Here is a 23,885-nt window from a genome sequence, read left to right on the forward strand (position 1 = left end):
GTTAACTAGCAGCAGACACAGGACTTGAACCTGGCAGTCCTCCCGCCGCATCTATCTAGTGCCTTTTCCCCGTTCTGCCCACGGGGGAAACCTCACTACTCCCGAAGGGAACCTTCTCCACGTGCCTGGAAAGCAAGATTCAGTGTTATCCTGATCCAAGCAGCTGAATCACCGATGGCAGACGCTTGGAAGCCTGTTTTTCTCACTAGCATGATTCGACTTGCGTACATTCAAGAAAAGAGGGTTTGAAAACAAGCTGTGCCACCCTTTACTCCAGAGAAGAGGCGGCGTGATAAAGATACCACATCAAAGATAACCAGTTCAGAGAAGTGATACCATTACCAAAGCGTAATCAAGGGGGGATCCTTCCAGTACAGGATTTGGGATTGGCTCGGCACGGATGAAGGTCAGAACTCCGCCAGGCACCAGTGGCAGCATGCTGGGTGCCGGACTGAACTAACCTGTAGTAAAATTGTTTACTTTCTTGTACTGGGTTGCAGAGCTGTTGGGGAGAATCCCTCATCTCAGAATAAAATGTCATACTGTTTTATTCTTCTGAACCCCTCTGCTTCACTGTGGCTTTCCAAATACGACAGAAATGCTTTTCCTACCAGGGAGGTCCTCATGAGTCCTGAACAAAATACCATCATCTTTTCTTAGACTGATAAACTGCACTGGATCATGGGAGGAACCCGAGGGAACATTCTACATAGTCCACCCACTTCTTTCCTTAGCTGTCCTCCTGTGGAATCAGGTGTTCCTCTGAAGCAGAAGAATCCCCAAACCCCAAAATATCTCCCCTGGCCTCTAAACTGTTTCCAGCTTACCCTAAATGGATGCTTCCATCAAAAAGTATCTTGGCTTCCGGTGACTGACTTTATTGAATGCAAACCAGAGGGGAAACCCATGAAGGCCCTGTCACCCAAGGGGATCAGTGATAGAGGAAGGGCGGGTGGAATGACAAAAGGAGGTATATTGAATGAGGGCCTTACAGAGGCAGCACGTTGAGGGGAGGGGGGCTCCCAGGATTTGTGGGGCAGAGCTCAAGCTCCTGGCAGATTCCATAGTCATCTCATATGCTCCTCCTCCCCTCTTGGAAAGACATCATCTGCTGAGAAGAGAGGGCCTGTACAGTGAGGTGGTTTTCTCCACATAAAACCGTCATTGCAAAAACTTTCAATAATGTTAACAAAAGGTTGCCGAGATACATTTTTAAGTGAAAAGCAATTAAGCTATAGCCAGCTATTTTACAGATATGGGAGTTGCCCCCTTTCAGCAGGAGATTCCTTCTAAGACCCTTAGTGAACTGCAGATACTGCCGCTCATACACACATGCGTCTGTGTGTGCACACACCCAGTACTTGTGGTGGAACCTGCCTGTGACAAAGTTTATATTATAAACCGTGTCAGTAGATGAGCACAGTAGCAAATATTAAAATAATTTATTGGGGCCAACTTAATATTTTCAGACTAAAGCCACACACATGGAGAGAGAGAGAGAGACAGACAGAGACAGAGACAGAGAGAGACAGAGAGAGAGAGAGAGAGAGAGAGAGAGATCGAGATCAGGAGAAGTACTCTAAACCAGTGGTTCTCAACCTTCCTAATGCTGCGACCCCTCAATACAGTTCCTCATGTTCCTCATGCTGTGGTGATCCCAACCACAAAATTAATCTGTTGCTACTCATAACTGCTAATTTTGCTCCTGCTATGACTTGTAATGTAAACATCTGGTATGCAGGCTATGTGATATGCAACTCCTACTCAAGGACCATTTGACCCCCAAGGGGGTCATGACCCACAGGTTGAGAACCACTGCTTTAAACCCGTATTTTAAAAATAGAGTCATGTGTTTGAATATAAATACATGTTCATTCATATCCCTATGACTATACAGAAATACTTGTTTTTTTGCACAAACAGTTTCCAGATATTTTCATATATGTTGATCTTGGAATAGGTCTGTGGGGAAGACACTTACTCGATTGTAGCCCCTGGTTCGTATGTTTTATACTCCCCGATTGCTCCTTCCATTCGTGATTAGATAGGAACGAATGCCGAGACTTTCTGGAGGGATCCCGCAGAGCTGTGGCTGTCACAGTGGGCCAGGGCCTTGTGGCAGAGCTCAGGATTCTTTACCATAGACACATGTCTGGCAAAGGGTCCTCTGAGGCTGCCTAGTGTTCAGATTAGGGGCACAGAGGCCCCGCTAACTCTGGTTTGTACAATGTTGGGGTCTCTGATAGCGTGCATACCACATGAGGAAAGAGATGGATGCAATTGGTTGCTACTGTTTTTATTTACTTGTGAGTGTGGCTATTGAACTCAGATAATTATATACTCTATAAACTAATGGATGAAAACAGAAAAGGATGCCATTTAACAAAATGTCTCAACTGTGAGCTGTGAAAGAACAGATCTCAGAGAAAGTAAAGACTTGGTTGAAGTATATTTACTATCGAGAAGCTGAGTAAGTCATGGACTTGGAAGAATACATATCTCATCAAAGCTTCAGAATATGTGCGCCGTGTAGCTGAAGAAGTTGCACAACCCAATTTAAAAATGGATAAAAGACTGAAAGTTTTCCCAAAAGAAGATGCACAAAGAACAATTTAACACATAGGAAAACACAACACAATTTGTCATTAGTAAAATACAAACTCAAAACCACACTGAAACACCATTACATACTCACCAAATGGCTAACGATTTCGAGTGCTGATGCAATATGGACCAGCTAGAGCTTGTTCCTTGTACAATATCTCTAGAGAGTGGCTTCACAGCCCTCTATGACAAAACATGTCCTAGAAGTTCGGTGCAAGCATTCATAGTAGCTTTTTTTATAGTTCTCAAAGCTAGGGGCGAATCACACATCACTCTGCAAGAGAATGACTGGGTAAGCAAATGACCATGTAGCCATTCAATGGAATACCTCAACAGTAGCTGGAAGGCAGGAACTACCAATGCCACGTCATACCACATTACAGACAAAGAGCAGAAGCAAATCTGTGGTTTCTTGGGGGCACCTGCAGTCTAACACCCGGAAACTCAGGGGTGGCTGGCAGAAATTAATTTCTCCGTTGTGCTCTTCTTGATTGAGGTCACTGTAACTTGGATACGAATGTATAAACCCACCATGATTAATTGCATCCAAGCCATCTCTGTATACAGTTCACTGCTTAGGAGGAGGCACTCACTGTAGCCGCCCGGAGAAGGGCCAACAGGGTGGATTCCTGTGTCCATGATCACATACCATTGTGTAGTCACTGTGTTTGGATGATGGGTTGGGGGTGAGGATCCCATGCCCTGGCCTCCATTTGGGACTTGGGAGTGTCAGGCATGCATGGTCTGTTAGATCATGAGAAACCTACCTGTTCCCCCAGAATTCCTGGGGTGGGGAGCGCTTGAGTTCTTGATAGCATCAGCAACTCCATGCGTGGAGGATCAGACCTGGTCCATCTGCTCAGTGGAAAGTGGGGGAAGAGTGTCAGCATCCTGTACTTGATTAGTTAGCTTGGTTTGGGTGGGGTAGGAGGCGTCATGGGGAGATGTTGGGTAGACCCTCAAGTTTAGGTTCTCAGTGATTCATGTGAGTGTTGATGCTGCTGTAGCTTTTCACTCTCTATCCATCTTGTGTCTTTCTTCCACTAAGGCTGTGTGGCCCTCAGACTTCCTCCCCCCTCCCCATTGCATATCTTAGCTCCCCCCTTACCTCTGGACCCTCACCTGGGGAGATAGGGACCTTGTAGCCCAGAGGGCCACCCCGGCCACCTGTTGCATTTGACTCTAAACAAAGATGAAAGTGAAGGTTTGTAGGAGGAAAAGAAAAAGCACGTATTTGGGCTCCTCCCTGAAAGCAAAGAGTTCTTTCCAAAGAGGCACCACGCCCATGCTTGTCCCGTGCCTCCCGTGGGCGCCCAAGGCCATCACTGCTGGGCCATCACTGCCGTGAGCAGAGTGAAACTTGAAGCTTTTCTGTGAATCACTGAACATGTGTCAGTGGGGAGGGACTGACTGTTTGAGCAATGTTACCCCAGGAGTTGCCAGAGAAGCTAATTTACCCGTTTCTCATACAGTGTGCTTATTAAAATAAAGTTTTACTCCATTATGGTGTGTAAGTAACAGGCCTCCTGCAGGCAAGTAGCAAAGGGCAGAGTGAAGTTTCTTTACCTTTTTTTTTTCTTGAGGCATTGTCTTCTGAAACCAGCATATCCATATTATTAATCGCTCACGGGGCTTTATCATGCATTGCATTGCTCCCTTGGAATTAAACTGCACATATAAAGTATGAAAAATGTACTTTTTTTTAAACAGTAAAAAAGTAATTTTCTCGCATAATACCCAAAATAAAGTGCCATGGAGCCATTAGTAGTAAATTGAATTTTTTGGTATGTAATTTGTACAAAAACTGACAAGTGCGAGCCCCCCCTCCCCAGTCATTAGTTACTGGGCTTAGCAGACGCAGAGGCAGTAATCTGCAAGGGCAGGCATTTTGATGTCGACTTCAATTGCACACTTCATTTATTTAGACAGGGGACAGGCGGCAGCTTCTGTCACAAGGCCTCACTGCACTATTAGCGAATTTCGCCCCGGGGCAGCTGGGATGCTGGGCTGGGGCAGATGTTCTTTTCAGCCTATTCAGTGACCATTCTTGGGGGTTGTTTACCGTTGTCATGGTGACCTTCATTTCCATAGCAGCAGCGCTGCTGTTTCTCAGAGGAAAATGAATTTAGTTCTAAAGAGGATAATATTTTTCTCTGTCTCTATATAACCTGCCATCTGTCAACCGGTGGATTGGTAAGGATTCAGAAACCTATTAAGAATTATAGCAATAAAGTGATGAGTATTTGGGGAAGGAGCAGATTAAAAGCAATAATAAATGAGAACATAAGCACTGCGCCTTTGACATCAGAACTTTTTAAATTCTTTTCTTTGTATTTTTATGTGTTTTTTTCTTTTAAATGCCTTCATCACCTCCAACAGCGCTGTGTTCACATGTAGCCTCCTAAAATACGATTTTCATTCTGCTGATGAATGAAAATGACCAAATGTCTTGTTTATCTCTGACTGGATGCAGGTGTATTTGATGCCTTCTCTTCCTGGTGATGCTATGATATGCTCCCCCCCGCCCCCCAAGTATTTAAGAATCCCAGGCTGACCTTCCTATTGTTACCAGCTCTTCTGCTCCTCCACCCCTGGTAAAAGCTGAGGGCCACCTAGACCAGCAGCTTATCGGACACCCACAGTGCAGGTCCCAACATTAACAAAGCAAGAAGACATGCTTATAGATTTTAAAAAAAAAAAAAAAATCTAGCATGTTCCTTAAATCTCATTCTAGAATAACTTTTCTTTCTCTCAAGTCCAAATGGTACAGAAGTCACCTCTGAGATCCCTCATCTGGTTCCTGGATGTTATTTTCTTTCTCTATCACATTCATAATCTGTAACTTTGCAGGGGGAAAGAAAACGCACACACACCAGCCCCGTTGTAAATAATGTTATTTATTGGTTGATTTTTCCAGATCCTGACATTGATGCTGCCAGTGCCATGATGCTTTTGAATTCTCCCCCTGAGATACAAGCAGGTTGTGAGTAGATATTTCTATAGCATACAGCGCCATAGTTTGTGAACTTAACCTTCTCATTTACATCCCAGATTGTAGGAAGAACTAATGCCAACATAGCCCCGCACTTGTAAGATCACTTTCACAGCAAGTGTGTGTTGACATGCATTCTGCATGTCCACATGCAGCCATGCATACGCAAGAGCCATCGCAGAGGTGCTTTTGAGGATGAGAGAGATCTCACACATCATCAGAACGAGGAGATGAGAAAGAGAGCCCCTAACCACTTCTTCTGGAGACCTTTCTCCTGCTGAAATCATTGCTATGGCTTTGTAGGTGAGGTTCCCTGGACCAGCTCACCCATGGCAGGGCTAAGCAGCACCCAGTTGTATTTTCCGTGAGGGCTTCAATAATAAATTAGGGTGTGTTATGGAAAGTCTGGCCTGCCCACGTGGCTTAGCCTAAAAATGGAAGCGCAGTATCACATTGCACCGTCTTTGCCCTATGTGCTAGGTGGGCACAGAGAGAAGGGCAAGGCCGATGTAATTAATTAGGGCTCACTGAGCAATGTCAGATTGATTGACAGCTCTTTGCTTTGCTTCGGCTGGACTCTTGTCCACTTCCTGGTGTCTTTCCTTGTCTCATCTTCATAGCTGACCTGAAATGAAGACGTCCGTGCTCTCCTCCCAACTTGAGGCCAGTGCCTCTATCTGTCTACACCCCACAACCAGCCGGAGCCGCACTGAGCGGAGAGGTGGTGCACTAGGGTCTGTTTGTCCTACTGTCCGGGCACTGCCGTGCCGCACGTGTGCAGAAAGTAACTGGCATGGCAGATCATCCTGTGACACCGTTAGGGACTGGTGCCTACCTGCCCGTCTTGTGCCTGCAACTAGGATTCCAGTGGGTTTGGGACTCTCTGGCCTTCTGAAGAGACCATGGCCTTCTAAGCAAGGAGAGTTCCCCCACTTTGGAGATGGACATTTCCCACAAGAAAGCGCCCATCCTTAGAGCCACAGTAGGTTTATGGTGGACTGATAGGAATTCCAGATCCTGGTCATAGCCTTCCTGGTAACCTTAGGAAGTTTGACATCACTCTTTCATCTTTGTATGCATTTTAAAAAATCCAAGAGATACTGCCAAGCATTCTCAGACAAGCTGGCTCTCTGCCTGGGGCTGCCCTTACCTGCCCTGACTGCAGAACTCTCATTCCCCTTGGTTAACCTCCGTTTCCTGGCGTTTGGAATGGGAGGCTGCCCACACCTCCGGCCAGCCCAATCCACTGCAGGTACGCAACAGGCATAGTTCTGCAACTAGCAGTTAACCTGCTTAGCCGGGAATATGGCTTTCGAGTGATGCTTTACGTTTCAAAGAAATCTATACTTAAAATCCATTTTTAGATGGCATTTCAGGAAAAGCTGCAGACTCTGGCTGCAATTAAGTCACAGGCTGGAAAGGTCCTTAGGATCAGGTCACATAACCAGCCCATTGTGGTGGAAACATGATCTGATCAGAGCCGGCTAAGATTCAAGCCCCTTCCTCAGCTCCTAGCCACTGTGTGCTGTGTTTATTACTTTACGTGTATATCCTTCTGATGAACTGGTCCCTAGGTTGAGAAGGAGAATGGAGAGTCTGGAAAAGAAAGGCAGGGCATGTGGATCAAGCACTTAGAGTCTTCTGTGTCTTTTCTGAAAGGCTCTCATCCTGGACTCCTGACCATAGGTCAGGATCTCCTGATTTGCTAACAGGATTGTTTTTAATGTTTTCTTGACCAAATGAACTGCTCCCCTCTCCATCCTTGTAACTCTCTGACTGTAATCCTCTCTCTGGGATAGCCCCAACCCTACTTATATCTGAGTGCTGAGTTGAGTTTTAAAAGTGTTCATGTGGTAAAGGTGTAGATTCTTTTTTATTTTATCTTTTTTTTTTTTTTAAGGTGGGGTTCCATGTGACCCAAGCTGGCTCCAAGCTTGTTATGTAGCCAGAGATGAGATTGAAATGTGGACTTTGGCTGAGCTGCATTCCTGGCTCTGTAGGATAATTTTAGAGAGCTTTATTTCTTTCAGTGCTTTCAGCATTTCTGTGAGAAACCTAGCCACAGCCTTCATGAGGGCCCCAAACCAAGAAGGGTCTCCAGGGCCCTGGCAGGCACCAACCAGGATGCCAGTGAAGGTCATGGAAGGAGACACAGGCAGGAGCAGCTAATGCAGAGAGAACAAGGAGAGGTTGAGACGCTGGCTTCACGGTCTCCTTCCCCATCTGACCTCCAGGCTTAGTCTGGAGGTCAAATGCAGCACGATCGATGGGAAGGCTACAGAGCCCCTGAAGACCGGAGCAATGTCGTACTTAGGGATTGTGCAAAATCCCCCATCTCCTAACAGACACGATCAGAGAGAAGTCTGTCCGTCTGTCTGCCGCTGTTCCCGCCAGCTTCTTCTTCCCGCTCCAGCTGCATCTTTCCTTTCCTTGTTTCTTGCCTGGAGATTGATTGGAGGCAGTGCCTTGCCTCCTCAAGGGAGAAGCCTTGCAGAGACAGGATGCTGAAGCTGCTGTTGTCTGCCCTGCTTGTGTTGCCCCAGGTCTGGGTATGGATCCTCAGTCAATGCAGAAAGGCAACAACCAGCCTCCACGGTGGAGAGAGGGCAGCATGCACAGTGGTGCATGCAGTTGTGTGTCCCAGCATGCTCAGGAGTTGGCCAGCATGGCTTCTGAGAGCTCCATATGTTCCCTGCCTCTCCCCTCCCCTGGGGCCGGTTGCTGTGGCCAGGCTCTGTTTATCCAGGCTCCTCGTGCCTTACTATTTATAGCTTCCTGCTTCACCCCTGGGCTGCCCCTCTGAGTGGCAAGCTACCCACTTCATCTCCTGGCACTGTTCACTCTGGGCAATTACAGGCTGGCTTGGTTACTAGAAAGGCCCTCCCCCGACTTTGTCATCCCTCTTTGTAGCCACTGCACCTCAGCACCAGGTGGCAGCCCCTTAGATCTCTTCCTTGTTTGGCATCTCCAGGGCTGGCACACTGGCCGCCACCCAGGCTCTGAAGCCAAGTGAGGTATAGAAAAGACCCTTCCTGAGACACTAGTGAGAACCCAGGAGCCCTGTGCACCCTGAAATGGTTGGGCTGGTGTCTCTGAGGACCCACCACCTCTTGTTTCAATTGTCTACTCTGGTGTGAATGAGGCCGTGGAGTACGGCTGATAAAAGCCTGGGGTTCTAAGTTTGTCCCCGTGGCATCACCCAAAGTGTGTGGGGTTCGTTCTGCAAGCAGGGCCGTTGTGTCGCGTGCTCAGAATGCCACTTCCAAAACAGCCAGCAGAGAGTGTGGCTGTCTGCTCATCGTCCTGACTTCTGAGACTCCAATCTGTCTACCTTCTCCGGTCTCCCCCCTGAAGAGCGGCAGCGTGGACTCATTTCAGTGTCGTCTCCTGAATCGCCTGCCTAGTAGCTCCCTTGACAATCCTTGTGAGTGATCTTTAACCCCCGTGGAGAAACCAGGTCACCACTACCCCTCTCCAGAGGCTTTATATAATCCTTGGCTGGACTGTTCCCAGAGATGGAACTCCGGATCATAAACAAAACGGCAGAATGGACCCAGAGGGAAGGGGATGCTGCCTGGAACTGGGGTATATGTCGACCGTGTCAGGCTCCACCGAAGAAAGCCCACAGGAAACAGGCTGTGTCCTGCCATGGCAGCCCTTGCCCAGTCTGCTTCCAAGCGAGCAGGTGGAAGGGGTGCGGGGAAGGGGGTAGGCATGATGATGACAGGAATGGCCTGCTGCTCGGCTTATGGCCTCTGATGGTGTTAGCCAGGGCTGCCCTCCAATGGCAGAGCCGCGAGCTCCCCTCTGAGGTTAATTTTAGACTCGGGGAGGTGCGCACCAAGGGGGAGCTGGTGACGGGCTGAGGGAGAGCGCAGTGTGCAGCATAGTTTGTTCTGTGCCTCGAACTTTTCAAAGCGAAAATGAGCATTAGACCCTGGGAAGTGGCTCCGTCAGAAAAGTGCTTCCTGTACAAACAGGACCCGAGTCCCAGAAGTGTGTGTGGGGGTGGTGGTGGTGGGGTGATACATACCTGTAATTCCAGTGCTGGGGAGGCAGGGACAAATCCTAGCTCAATGGCCCTAACAATCTAGCTGACATATGTGGTGATATTTTGTTTGTGCTATAACAAATAAAGCTTGCCTGAAGATCAGAGTGATGAGCTAGTCACTAGTTAGCCATAGAGGCCAGGAAGTGGTGGCTCACACCTTTAATCCCAGCACTCGGGAGGTGGAGAAAGGAAGGGATGTGGCTGGGAGGAGAGAGGAGAGGCTGGAGGCGGGAGGAGTCGGGACCTCAGCCCATTGAGTCAGGAGCTCTCGCCCTTGCATTCAGTCAGAGGATTTCCTAGAGGTGAGAACCAGTGGCTGGCAGCTCTGCTTCTCTGTTCTTTCAGCTTTCACCCCCTCATATCTCAGTCTGGGTTTTTATTACTAGGACCAATTAGAATTTGTGCTGCAGACATGGCTCCGACTACTGACAGAGGAAAACACCCAGTGTCAACCTCGGGTCATCGCAAGACTCTGCACACTTGCGTACACTCACCTCATGCACGCAGAGACACCTCCTCAGGTTACACTGTCACTCGAGGCCCTAGCATCATGCTGTTGATTGTCCCTGTTTTGGTGTGCATGTTACAGTCTAGCTAATTTCAGGAGGCTTAGAGACAGTCCATGGCCTAAGAGAACATAGTTGAGCAGTAAGTGCTGGGGAGTCTGGTGCTGAAGCCTATGGCATCCAGCCCAGCCGCCAGTCTCTTCTCCCAGGCTGCTGGGAGAAAGGGTATGTACCTGGTCTCCAAGAAAAGATGGTGCTGAAGGCTTGGACTCTTCTCATGGGAGTGAGCATGGAGTTAGAAGTTGACTTCCAATGTGAATTTTCTTAAGTCCCTGACTGAGCTGCTGCTAACTACACCTCAGGGCATGAGGTGAGGCTGTGTGTGGATGTTTTTCAGGAGACAGAGGGAGGAAAGGGAAAGAGAAGAGGGGCTTATTTCCGACCAGGGGCTGGAGAATGGACTCACATTCCTGCCTGGTGTCCCGTGGAAAGGGAGTGAATGATGGATCCCAATGCCTTTTGCACAGAGCCGTTGTATATCGGCTCGACACAGTTTCCAGAAACCACTTTCCTGACACTTTGTGGACAGAGAGGAGAAGAGATGGCGGCACAGTGAAGTGTCACAGCTGGGCTTTTGGCAGCCTTGAGCAAGCTCATCTGCATTCACCATCTCAGCATGGCGTGTGCTGCTGCTGCCGATGAGGACCCGGGGACTGGCAGGAGCTGTAGGCACTACCCAGCAGCTCATTTGAGGAGGAGCTCTGGGTTCAGAGGATAAGCCAGCCTACGCTCCCCAGCAGTCTCGCTGGCTCAGGTGCACACACCTGGTACCGCTGCCAGGTTGCTTTGAAATGAATACAGTTCATGGATTGGGAAGATGTTTGAGTGGGTGAATGTGAGGTTAGAGTTAGCTACCAAAGGCAGAGTAGACTGAAAAGAATTGAATTTCCCCCATTGAGTCTTCTTATGCCTTAGAGATAATCATCAGAGTTTTCTTCAGAGGCGATATGGAATGGCCAAAGGATACTGATGACAGAGATGATATTAATAAGCATAGAGCGCCAGTCACGAGGCTGGACGGTTTTCATAGCTTACCTTATTTAATTCTCAGAACAACCCTGTAAGATTTTTATGCCACAGAACTATAGTGGGATAACCAGTGTTATCTGAGGCCATGGTCCAAGCGCCGCTCAGCCCCTGCCCTGCTCAGTGGGTAGGGAGCATCTCCACTAGTACTTACCCTCGCGTGTCTTCATACCCTCCAATTCTCTCTCTCCCATTTAACTATAGTTTTCCTAATACACAGGGAGATGCTAACTAGTTGCACATATGTAATCTTTACTGACAAGGATTAGAATCATGGTACAGATTTTCCGTATTTAACTCTTTTCCGACATGGTCCGTTGTATCAGATCCGTTTACTGTTCTCACTGAGATCTTCAGTGACACACTCACCCCGTGGCTACGTGACCTAGGGTGTGCCCTCAGAAGTCCTTGAAAACCTCTTTGCACTCTCTTGATAGCTAGCAAAAGCCCATATACTCTAGACTGCTGCAGCGAGCTGAAATCTGAGTTCTCCTCATCCTGTGCCTTCCCCTTGTAAAGGTAGATTTGTTTATGATTAATCTTCACATGCAGTATAAGGTAAGGGTCAAGGTTTGTTTTGTCCGGGAGGGGTGTGTGCGCTATAATACGCTGCTTTCTGACACTATTGTCTTGACTCCTCGGTTGACAATATTCAGGGTAAGTCTGTTTTCTGGATTCCACACTTCGTTCCAGTGATTGGAATATCGAGAGTCAGCTCCATCTCACACTCAAAGTCTTGACATCGGGGAAATACAAATCACATGGTAAATTTTTCAGACCCTGCTTCCTCATAGAGTAATTAGCTGTGAACTGGAATAGTTCCCGTGCTCGTAAGGTACTTGGTTATCTTCCTGCCTCAGACAACCTCGTCCATCCTCTGAAGTCAGGCTGCTAATTGGGAATGGGTGGAGTTTCTGGTCTGGCTGTGCCTCCTCACGTGACCAAGGGCATTCTGAACACGGGATATACGTGATGTGCTGTAACACTGACTTAGGCAAGAGCAGCAATCTTATCCTGCATCCTGCCTTTTGTTAAGACCTTCTCACAAGGACCTCAGACTAGAAGAGAAGTGTCAAAGGTCATTAGCAAGAATTACAGAGTGCCCAAGAAATGGACAGTCTGTAAAAGTAGTCTGCCTTCAGGCAGGCAGGACGGCTCAGCTCAGCCAGTAAAGGTGTTTGCTGTGCCAGCCTGGCTACCTGAATTTGACCCCACACAAAAGTGGAAGGAGAGAACAGACCCCACAGACTTGCCCTCCGACCTCCACACGTGTCGTGATACAGACATTACCATGCTCATCGTGCGCGCACATGTAATCATACAAATACTTTTAAAAGATTATTTCATATTTACCATACATCAAGGACTTTCAGATCCCCCTCCCCCCAATCATGTAGCTGAGGATGACTGTACCGGCTCTGATCCTCCTGCCTACCTGCACCTCCTGTGTGCTGGGATCACAGGTGGACATCGCCATCGCTGGTTTTTAGGATACTGGGGACCAAGCCTGGGACTTTGTGTATGGTAGGCAAGCATTCTGCCAACTGAACAACATTCTTGGTCCTGAAAAAAAAATTTCTTAGAAACCTAAAAATTATGAAACACGTATGCGTTAGTAATTTGTTTCATAAAAGTATTTATTGTTTGCAAATAACATGGGTTTTTAATTTTGACATCTAGACTGCTTTTCATTTTCAAGTGTATAATTTTCTAGTATTTCATTGTTGCTTGTTTGAAAGGGCACTATTTATCCACATCTTTTTAATATGGGACTGTGCCAGGGTTTCAGGGAGCAGAAGAGGTCTAGAGTATTCTTTCGAGAGCAGAATAAACATTCGGGGATCTCCATGGTATCTCACGAGAACTAAAGAAGGAGCCTGCCCACTCCGTTTGCAGAGCTCACCTGGCCCCGTAGACATGTAGGTGATGCCTGCAGATGCAGCAGGAGCTAGAGGCTTACCTTGTGCCAGCTGAAGCTACTGTTCAGGAGGTGGATAAAGTCACATATACAGGACTCCCTGTAGGTACATCCTTGAGGACGCTGGGGAGGGGAGCCTGGACCCCTGAAGCCAGTCTGTGACAGTGCAGAAGCAAGGACTTGAGGCTAGCCCACCCCTCCAGGCAGCCTCACCTCTGTGGGAGCATGGAATGTAGAGGGGCCAAGCCCCTCAGGGAAGGATTTCACTGTGATTTTTAGCTGCATTTTGTTTATCTGTTTTTTGCTTGTTTTGGATGAAGGACAAATGCACAGATATTCTCAACCTTTGACCTTAGCAAACATGAGCGATATGAGGTGATGTGATTGTTGTGCCATCTGCAGTCCCCCTTCATCTCTGTGATATTAAATGTTCTTAGGAGAAGACCAAAGATGAGAGATTTTACTAATGGGTGCAGGAAATTTCGTTTTGTTCTGTTTTGGGGCACACGCGCGCGCGCGCGCGCGTGTGTGTGTGTGTGTGTGTGTGTGTGTGTGTGTGTTGCACAGGTGAATATTTGGGCAGGTGCGCCTGTGCACCCTCTTACAGAAGCCAGAGCAGGCCATTGGGTATCTTTGTCTGTTGCTGCCCACCTTACTGCCTTGAGAAGGGGTCTCTTGCCTGATCAGTTTGGGTTAGGCTGACTCCCAGCGAGTTCTCAGCTCTCCAGGGCATGCCCAGCTCCTGCTGGTTGTTAGGAATTCATACTGCTGTCTCCTTGCTCACAGTGCAAGGACTCTTAACCACTGGGTCTTCTTTCCCAACCCAAAGCCCCCCCGCCCTTTTAAACTAATGTTTGATTGATTCTTTTTTAACAAAAGCATCAATAATTTGTAAACTATTGATGACTTTGTTTGCACATCATCTTTCTGTCTTATTCTCTGTACTTGTGTGTGTGTGTGTGTGTGTGTGTGTGTGTGTGTGTGCGCGCGCGCGCGCACACACACATGTTCTGTTCCCCCACCTTTTCTCTCTCTCAAAATTGCTAACTCCTTCCCAGTTGAATTCACCTGTGATGTCTCTTTCTTTTTCTTTCCTAGTCTCTCCGGGAGTGATACAAAACGGAGCAAGGGTTCTGAGCCGAGGGCTGTTTCCTGGCGTCCGCCCACTGCCGATCACTCCCATTGGGATGACTGCAGCCATAAGGTAAGGGAAGAGCCTGCTGAGTGGGGAAAACATCCCTCAATTCCGGGTGGGGGGGGGGCGGAGTTGTCAGGAGGTGGAGAGGGCCAGCTTGAATGTCCACAGCATCAAAGGAGGAAGACGCATTCCCAGTCCAGATGCCATCATCTCCATGCGCTCTCAGGTTATCTCAGCTCCTTCCCAGTGAGGTGGGATATAAGCTAGGCTTTTCTTAAAGTACCAGGCAAAAGAGGCCAGAAGGCAAGGGTGAGCAGTTGACTATGACCCTTGGATGCTGTCTCATCCGTCTGAACCTGCCTCAGTTCCCTCATCTGTGAAGCTCCATGTCTCCATGGAGGGGTGCGTGTGAAATGTGATTTGGTAAGGGGTCTATGGGTAGCAAGGGTATCATTTCCCTGTTACTGAGACTCATGCCAGAAGAGACTACACGGGCTCTTTTTGGGGTAGTTTCTTTCCCTCCTCCTCCTCCTCCTCTTCCTCCTCCTCCCCCCTTCTCTTCCCCCTCCTCCTCCTCCTCATCATCATCACCAGCCCCCGCGTAGGGTCCACCTCTGACTTAGGGTCCTCACACACAGCGTGACAGGCTCCTATTTCTCTTATCCATCTATCAGTCACTGCCTTACTAATTCCCTAAAATGTGACTCTTGGGCTACCAGAAACTTTCCACACCTCTCTCCACATCACCCTGGCACCCCCCACCCTGCCTTTCTTGAAGCAAATATGTTCAGTGATGGTTTTCCCCTATTGCCATAATAAAATACTCTGACAAATTGTGTAAAAGGGGAAAGGCTGGTGGTTCGGGGGGGTGTTGTCAGTCAAAGAGCAGGATCTCAGAGCAACAGGTCACTTAACGGTCAGGAATGCCGGGAGGGAGGAATGCAAGCTCGTGTTCACCTCACTTTCTCCGTCCACACAGCCCAGCGCCCTCTGCCCACTGTGGACAGGTCTTTCCCACTCTGCTCATCTAGATGGTCCATATAAGCGTGCTAGAGGCCTGTCTACCGGGTCTTCTGGATTCTGTCAGGTTGACAGCTAGCACTGACCGCCCGTGACTTGTGCGTCTTTCCCTTGCGGTGTCTGTCTTCTGTAGACTCCCTCAGTGTGCATAGGATTCCCACAGAACACCTTTCTAAAAGGGAGCTTGCACTGTGGCCTTTTTGGTATGTGGCCGTGCTTGTTAGTGTTCCTCTGGGTCCCCTTTTCTTTTCTAGGTGGCTTGCTTTCCCAGGGTGGGATTAGGTCTTTTTCAGCCGACCAGTCAGGGTCTACACAGGGCAGAGCAAGCTGCTTGCTTGCTAAAGATCTGCAGTTCGGCTGCACGCCTTCTCCCCTACCCCTGCCACACACACACACACACACACACACACACACACACACACATTGGGGTCATGGGTGCACCTGTATTACTTCCTTTCCTGTTGTTGTAACATACCGTGACCTAAGGTAACTCAGGGAAGAAAGATTTCATTCTGTTAAGAGTTCTAGAGTCAACAGTCGGTCCACTATGGTGGAGAAGCATGGCACTGGAGCAGGAAGCTGACTGGTTATCATTTTATCGTTACACACACACACGCATGGAGGGACTTGCATTAGCAGTATTTTCCAAATACTGTCCTCTATCTGCCCAACCTCTGTTTTCCAAAAGAGGTTTCTACTTATTTGTTTGTTTGGAGGGGTGCCTTGTGAGTCTGGGGACATTTGCTTGTGTTGTCTGCCCTAGTTATAGGGCGACTCAGAAGAGTGAGCCCCCAGCTGTGAAGGCATTTGCAGATTCTGCATTGCCTGAGACCCAGGAAGATGTGACTGGGAGGGAAATCCTGTTCTGCTCACTCTATTTATTCATCACACATTTTAAGTTTGGCCACCTGCCCCTCGAACCTGAATTCAACCGCACTTGAGAGAGAAACAGTCCAGGGAAGAATAGAACCCTGAATGCTGCCTGCCAGTCCACAGGACGGTGTGTGCCTGCGGGTCCTGCGGGTGTGCCAGGGTTTGCCCGGGAGAGTCACTGATCAGCAGTGCAGGCTAGTGCCCGCCTCTCCTCTGTGTGACAGGTTTCCTGTGTTCTTCTAATCACCTCCCAACTTAAGTGAAAATATTTGTCTTTCGGGGATCTCTTTTCCCTCTCTACTGAGTGGCAAAGGCCATGTTTGTTTGTCTTGAGTCTGAAACTGTTATTGACATGGATGAAGTGTTACTTTTATTAGCCGATCATTATACAGCTTGTATTTGCTGGGTTCCTTTGCATATAATTATGATGCGAAATCTCCTTGTAAGAGCATCTGTCAATAGTGTAATTGACTCGACCGTGTTGACTTTCTACTCAATAACCTCCAAGATTGGCCCATCCTTCGACATCGGAAACCCGCTTATCTTTAAATTTGCTGGGGCGTGGAGTGCTCAGGATGCATCGTCCTTACGACTGTTGCCCGTGGCTAAGTGCGTGTTGCTTGCTTCTGCTCCTGCATTCCCAGGGGGAAGCCTCTGAAGGTTCCATTGAATGGATGGATCTGGAAATGTGTGTTAGTGGAAGCGTGCCTGCCTGAAGGCATGAGGCCCTAGGTTCAATGCCTAATATGACTCTAACGTGAGGAAGAGATTCCATCAGATGGAACACGTGATCACAGACCTGGGAGAAGAGGGAGAAGGTGGGCCAGAGTTCATCTCTCCTAGTGGTGCTGTGTGCTGCCTCCCGGGTAGGGAGGTTACAAGTCTAGGATCTGAAACATCTTAATTTTAACTCCAAGGTTCTTTTTTCTTTTTTAAAGAATTTTTTAGTTTTTACTTTATGTGTGTGTGTGTTTTAGCAGCGTGTGTTGCCCACTGGAAGCTGAAGAGGGTGTCGCCTCCTGGAACTGGATTTAAAAACAGCTGTGACCCACCTTATTGGTACTAGGAACTGAGCTGTGGTCCTCTGACAGAACGGCCAGTGCTCCTAGCCCCTTAACCATCTCTCGATTCCCAGGACGTGTGTGTGTGTGTGTGTGTGTGTGTGTGTGTGTGTGTTTGTGTTACATATCTGGGGATGGGGTGCTTAAAGGTCAGAGAACCATGCAGGAGTCAGTTTTCTTCCCCACCACGTGACTGAGCTCAGTTTGTCAGGTTTAGTAGTGTGTGCCTTTCCCAGCTAAGCCATCTCACTGGCCCCTCAGGGCTGGTTTTGATTCCCCATATGTCCGCTCCAACAGAAAAGATCCCTTTTCACTGAGGATCAAGAGAATGGCTCAGAGGTGGGTCCTTGTTAGAGGACTAGTGCCCAGAAACTATGCTCAGGAGATAGTCCCCTGGATCCTTGCTCTGCGGATCAGTGGTTCTGACCATGGCACGTGGGCATGCACACAGAAACCCATGGATTAGTAGACTTAGCACGGCTGTGATTCCTGCACATACTAAGGATACTCCGTGCAGATAGTTACATATGACGTGGAGGGCTTGGGCACTTGCACTTTGTGCCTTCCCCATACTTTCCCGGGCCTTGAACCTTGGGATTAGGCTGAACCACCGCCACCTTTCCTGCAGGGCAAACTTAGGGTAAGGCCCCCGCTGTAAGTCCAGCCCTCGACATGTGCCAAAACTGCGAGGGAGAGCCCCATAATCACCGTGTGCAGCTGCTTGGTTTCGTTTGGGTCTCTAAGAACCTCACTTGCAAACATTTCCCACAGAACAGTTGACAACACATTACTGCGGCTCACAGCACCAGTTCGTGCGGCCAGACCATTAGGAGAAACCTCCTTGTCCTTGCTTTGCTCCTGGTCACCTAGAGAAGCCCCCCTGAGAGTGCAGCATTGATGGGGGTGTGTCCTAGAGACAGAAGTAGAGGGAAATGTGCCACCCATCTCTTCCCACGTTGTGTTGGGTTCTTTAAGGTGAAGCAGCTGTTGTCTTTTGTCTCTAACACTGTGGCCTTCAAAGGTGGCTTCAGAATGTAGTATTAAATTTTTTATGCTTTGAGGCAGGAGGACAGGAGACAATAGTAAAGGGTGAGGTGGAGAAAGGACCCAAAGAACTCCATCAGAAAGACCATCCAAATCCCTCCCGGGCCTCACATCCCTGCAAGAGTCTTTGCTTCTGCCCTGCCTGGACCGGTGAAAGTGGATCCGCTCTGTGGAGCTCTCCTCATTTCTCCACTCCTTGGCCAAATGCTTTAGAAAGTCCTGGCTTTGGCTCCTTGTCCCTTCCTGTGTCTGAACATCCTCAGCTCCTGCAGGTTCTGGGTAGGCCCCTGACTGTGGGACCCTTCAGGACCTTGAGCCTTGTGCAGGAGAATCTTGTTTTCTATTGTGGTTCCCTTGGATAGCACTCTAAGACAGAGCTACCGGAGCTGTCAACCCCAGGAAGGGGCTCCCCTCACCCCTGTGCTCTTTCTCCTTGCCTCCACACCAATAGGACTCCAGGGCTAAAAGGGGTCTTGAACTTTATTTCATAGATGATGTTCAGGTAGAATTAGACTGGATTCTACGAAGACTGTAGGGAAGAACTATGAACTCAGTTCTGACCCTCTTCGAGAGAATTTGAAACCTGGTGAAACGTAGTTCTCTGGTTAGTGGTTCTTTGCCTGCCTTTCCTTAAATCCTTCGTCCGTCTGTCTGTCTGTCTCTCTCTCTCTCTTTTAGTTTTTATGTCTTGTGTATAAGTGTTTTGTCTGATTGGATGTCTGTACACCACATGTATGCAGTGCCTGCAGCAGCCAGAAGAGGGCGTCAGATCCCCTGGAACTAGAATTAGAAATGGTTGCCAGCCATCATGTTGGTGCTGAAATTGGACCTGGGTCTGCAGGAAAAACAGCTATTACTCTTAACCACTGAGATATCTCTGCAGCCCCTCCTTCTTCATTCTCCATTCTGGGAGCTATTTTTCAAAAAAAATAAACTTTATGCAGTTTTTTTATTCATATACAAGAATATATGAAACATTTGGCAGTTATTAGACTTTTGATGATACAGTGTTTGTGAACCCACCACCCAGCTTAGACTGCTTTGTCCTCTGCTAGGTAACCACGATCCCCTCCTTTTGCATTCAAAGGGTATTGGTAACATAAACAACGTATTGTTCAATTTTATACACTTTTGAATGTGTTTTTGCTAGCTGGAGCAATGCATCTTCTTCAGTGAGGTCTGTTTGCTTCCTATACCTATAACTGTGTTGTTTATATTGATGGATAATGCCACACTGTGTGATTATCCCACTCAAAAGGCGTCTGGACCTTTTACAGTCATCTCACCAGCCCTTGACATTAATTATTTTTAGGAAGAGTTGGGCATGGTGGCGCACACCTTTAACCCCAGCACTCTGTGGGCAGAGGCAGGTGGCTTTCTGTGAGTTCTGGGACAGCCTGCTTTACATAGTGAGACTTCTTTAAAAAAAGAAAACAAAATCAAGTATATGTTATCATAATTACAAAATTCCACCCAGTCCTACTTTCCTGTATTTATCATTACTGATCATCAAATTTCATTTTTAAAAGATTCTATCACTTGAAACTCAGTGAAGTTTTCTCTAAATTTTTCTTTACTGTGATGAGCTGCATAATAAATTTGCTAGTTCTGAACAACACATTCATTTCTCTACTTATCACACCTGACACATTGTGCTTTTATTGCTGAAGTTGGTGAACTGATATTTTAGATACGGATTTGGCCATTTAGTTTATGCAGCCTGCCCTTCTAATGCGGTCCTCATCTAGTTGTGGTGTCAAGGTTATGTTAGCCTTGTAAATGTAATAGAGTATTCACTCTGATTAGCCACTCTCACATCCCTTCCTATATGAAATCGAATGTCTTTATTGCCTGGTAGTTGAGGGAGCTCACTTGCAGGACAGTGTGGTGCTGGCATCACCCTTTCAGGATGGGTAGTTTAATCTGTGTAGTGATTGTAGGGTCAGCAGGCTTGGTGTTTCCTGTTGACCTAACTGGGTGATTGGGAATCTGTTTCACCTAAGTGTTCTTATATCTTGGTATAAAGTATTCTCAGTATTTACGATCTTTTAAGGTATCTTTTATAGCTACATTCTGTTTCTATTTCATTTGTGTCTTCTCTTTTTGCTTGGTTAAACTTGTCATTTTCTTCTTGCAAAGCACTGTTTCATTTGATTTGTCCTCTTTTCATTGACTGTATCTGTCTCTATGTGGACCACGTGAGTGTGGTTGCCCAGATCTCAGAAGAGGGCATCTGATCCTCTGGAGCTGAAGTTACAGGTGGTTGTGAGCCATTGTGAGGGGTCTGGGATGGAACTTGGTTCTTCCTTAGGAGTAGCCCTTAGCAGCTGAGCCTTTTGTCTGACCCCTTCATTGGCTTTTGTTATTTACCTTCTGTTCTTCCCTGCTGTTTTTCTTCGTATAGATGCATACCTTTTTAAAATCCTTTTCCTACAAAGTTTAATGTTTTAATTTCCTTCCAACCACATAATTGCATAATGCAATAATTCCAGCCTTATTGCATCCTTCCTGACTTTTTTTCTCATTATTGCTTCTTCTTTGACCAGTACATATTCTTAGAAGGGCATCTGTGACTTTCAAAACAAAAAAAAAAGGAGTAGAAGTTTCTTAATGTTCAGTCTCCACTTCATGCATTCACCGTGAATTTAGATGCACAGTAACGTGAGACTTCTTCGGCATTTGAGATATTTAAGCCTAGTCTGGATGCCCCAGTATATATAGCCAAGTGTAGGTAGATAATAGATAGTTTAATACAATCAATTTTTTTAAAGTGTTCCACATGTACTTAAAAAAGTATTTTCCATTTTCATTATTTTTGTATCTGTGTGTGTATGGTGTGTGTGTGTGTATGTGTGTGTGATGTGTGAGAAGTCTGATTGACACTGGGAATGACATGTTAAACCCATCACACCCTGGGTCTGGCTCTTCCTTCTTGAAACACTCTAGCTGTAGGAGATGGATTTTGGAGCCATCTTCTTTTTGGAAGAATTCCTGTTGAGAGCAGTTTGATCTCCCTGGCGAACCGAACATTTGTGGGTTAGGACTGCTTCTGTAGTCGTAGCATTTGCCTTGAAACCTGTCTTTCATCCTGGCTGGCTTCTGCAGCTGACACGGCACTTCCGTGATCTTGACCTTTCTTTGTTTTTTTTTTTTTTTTGCTTTAGGCTCACGGTGTATAAACAGCATACCTTTTTCAATCCCTAGCACTAACGTGTACCTTTCTGGTTGAAGGGGTTTTTCCCATTTTTATTAGCATCTTTGGATTCATATCCGTCTAATTTTGCACAAACTCATACTTTATCCCCGGCTTCCAGACCCTTCTGAGCATTATTTATGTTGACTTCTCCCTCTTCTCATTCCATTGCCTCCCAAGTTAAGCGTCACGTTCCTCTTTCATTGTGAGCCCTAAAACTTTTGACATGAACCTCCTAAAATGTTTGACTGATATCTTTAACCTTGTGATCAATACCAAGCCTTTCGAATATTTTCGCTTCAGTTCTTGCCACCTCCCAAATGGGGAATTAAAAAGTCCAGTGCTTGGCCTCTGTTTTTCTTCTCTTTGTTCTTAAGCCATCGATCATAATTCTGCAGTTCAGTCACCATTTGCTTGTGCCTCCTTTGCTAGTCATTTCTTCCTGTGTACCAGGCCTTCCCTTTTAGATCACATTTGTGCTTCCCAAATAATGTTCTTAGGAAGTTTCTATAGTTTGTGGATAGCGCCTTGACCTTGTGTCTGTTTCTAGTCTGAAGGCGTCATCTGACCGGTGTTCTCTCTTTCATCTTGAGAGTGTTGTCTGCTCCTGCTGCCCTCACTGGCTGTGGTCAGTCAGTTGATGCTTCTCCCTACCCGTTGGCATTTTCCTTCTACTTTTGTATCTCACCTTTGCCCAGTTCTGTCGTCCTGATATAGCCAGCAATCTTCCTGCCTTGTCCTCTGAGGAGCTGGGACTGCCACGATACAGTGCTGTGATCTTTTGTGGTTTTGACTGATTGGTTAGGTTGTGTTGTTTGTGCCTAGCTGTCCTTGTGATTTTGGTTAAGTAATTAGATTGTTGGTTGGTTGGTTGGTTGGTTGGTTAATTTCTTTGGGGTTTTTTTTTTGTGACCTGTATTGCTTGTTTCTTGGCTTACCTTTTTATTTGATAGTGATAGGTAAGCGTGGATTGCATTGTTTATCATGATAAGCATGTATTGGCTTTTTTAGTCTAAAACTGGGTACCTTTCAGCCAATCTAGAAAATTTTCAGCCATTAATTTGGTTGTGACATCTTGTGCTTTCTTACCCCTCTAAAAGTCCGGCTCAGTTTATGTGAAATTTTCTTGTGTTTGTTTGAGACAGTCTCCTAGCAAAGGTTGACCTTGAGCTCTCTATGTAGGTAGGTAAAGATGACCTTGAGCCCTGACCTCTTTGTCTACACACAAGTGCTGGAATTGTGGGCAGGTGCACCACACACGGGTATTTTGAAGCCTGAAGCACATGGGTTGGGCTAGACTGTTTAGGAAGCTGGGGTTTCCTCCCATTTCTGCTCTGCCCCCCAGCACTGGGATTATAGACAGACTTCATAGCTCCCAGCTTCTGTATAAGCGCTGAACAAGCTCTCAAGACTCCTGTCTCCTCAGCACCAATGCTGTCCAGTTTGATGATCAGTCCAGCCCTCTCACCTGCATTCCCACCCCTTAGCCATATTCTGCTGCATGTTGTATAATTTGTTTTCCAGTCCATAAGAGAGGGTCTTATGTATAGCCCAGGCCTCGCCCCCTGAGTGCCAGGGTTCCAGGGCTGTTGACCTCCTGTGCCTCGTCTTTGTTTGTTTTAAATACTAATCTCCTACTCTGTGGTCTCAGCATGCGCAGTCTTTGCAGTTTGGGCTCTGTAGCTTTTTCTCTGCTGTCTCTAACTTATAATAGTGTATTTCCCTTGTGCTTAATGGCTTTAAAATTATGAACCTAGGTTCTGTGCACGCTAATGAGTTGGGATTCTCTGTGGTTGGATTTGAAGTGCATTATTCCAAAGATTTGCTTTTTCAGACTTCTGGGTGCCTATGGGAATGGTGGGCTTGAGTCTATTGTGACTCCCTTGGAGCGACCATAAAATCCATGAAGGTGACAAAACCAGTTTCCCATCTCTGCTTCTCTTTCCTCCTCCATCAGTTTGGGCTCTTGCCCCAGTCCTGGGGTAGGTATTTGTTCCAGGGAAACCCCGATTTCCTGATTCCCCCATTGCTCACATTTCAAGTTAGTTTTAAAATGATAGGTTGGATGGGTGGGTACATGTCTGTCCCCTTGTGTTGTATGTTATTTTTGTGAATGTTGCTGTGTGTGACGCCCATTCAGGGCTCAAAGGACAGCTTTGGTTCTGGGTATTAAACACAGGCTGTCTAGTTTGTACAGCCCTCCCTATATTCCCTAGTGAACTCAGAATGCCTGTAAAATGCATCGCCGCGCCGTATCTGACATTGTCTGTATTGTAGTCAGGGAAGCTGCTTCTAAATGTGTCTCCCTTGCTACCTGGTCAAAAGCTTTGACCAGGAGATGTTTAGAGCAAGCCTCTCTCTCTCAGCCCTATCTCTCTGCTTGTGGTTTCTTTGGTAGA

At 47.1% G+C, this 23,885-nt stretch overlaps 1 protein-coding gene across 1 annotated transcript in view; it reads left to right on the top strand.

Moving 5' to 3' along the window:
* LOC121452459 (forkhead box protein N3-like) overlaps positions 1-23,885 on the top strand; it is a gene marked incomplete at its 5' end in the record, with an annotated part of 101,751 nt that overhangs the window by 69,185 nt on the left and 8,681 nt on the right. Inside the window, 2 exons of the mRNA XM_041658634.1 lie at positions 5,522-5,587; positions 14,256-14,361. Coding sequence (XP_041514568.1) covers positions 5,522-5,587; positions 14,256-14,361 — 172 coding nt within the window. The remainder of the gene's footprint in view (positions 1-5,521; positions 5,588-14,255; positions 14,362-23,885) is intronic.

This window comes from Microtus oregoni, unplaced genomic scaffold (genome assembly GCF_018167655.1).
Source record: "Microtus oregoni isolate MIOR12 unplaced genomic scaffold, Mior012 000009F_ref0000495, whole genome shotgun sequence".
Taxonomy (NCBI): domain Eukaryota; kingdom Metazoa; phylum Chordata; class Mammalia; order Rodentia; family Cricetidae; genus Microtus; species Microtus oregoni.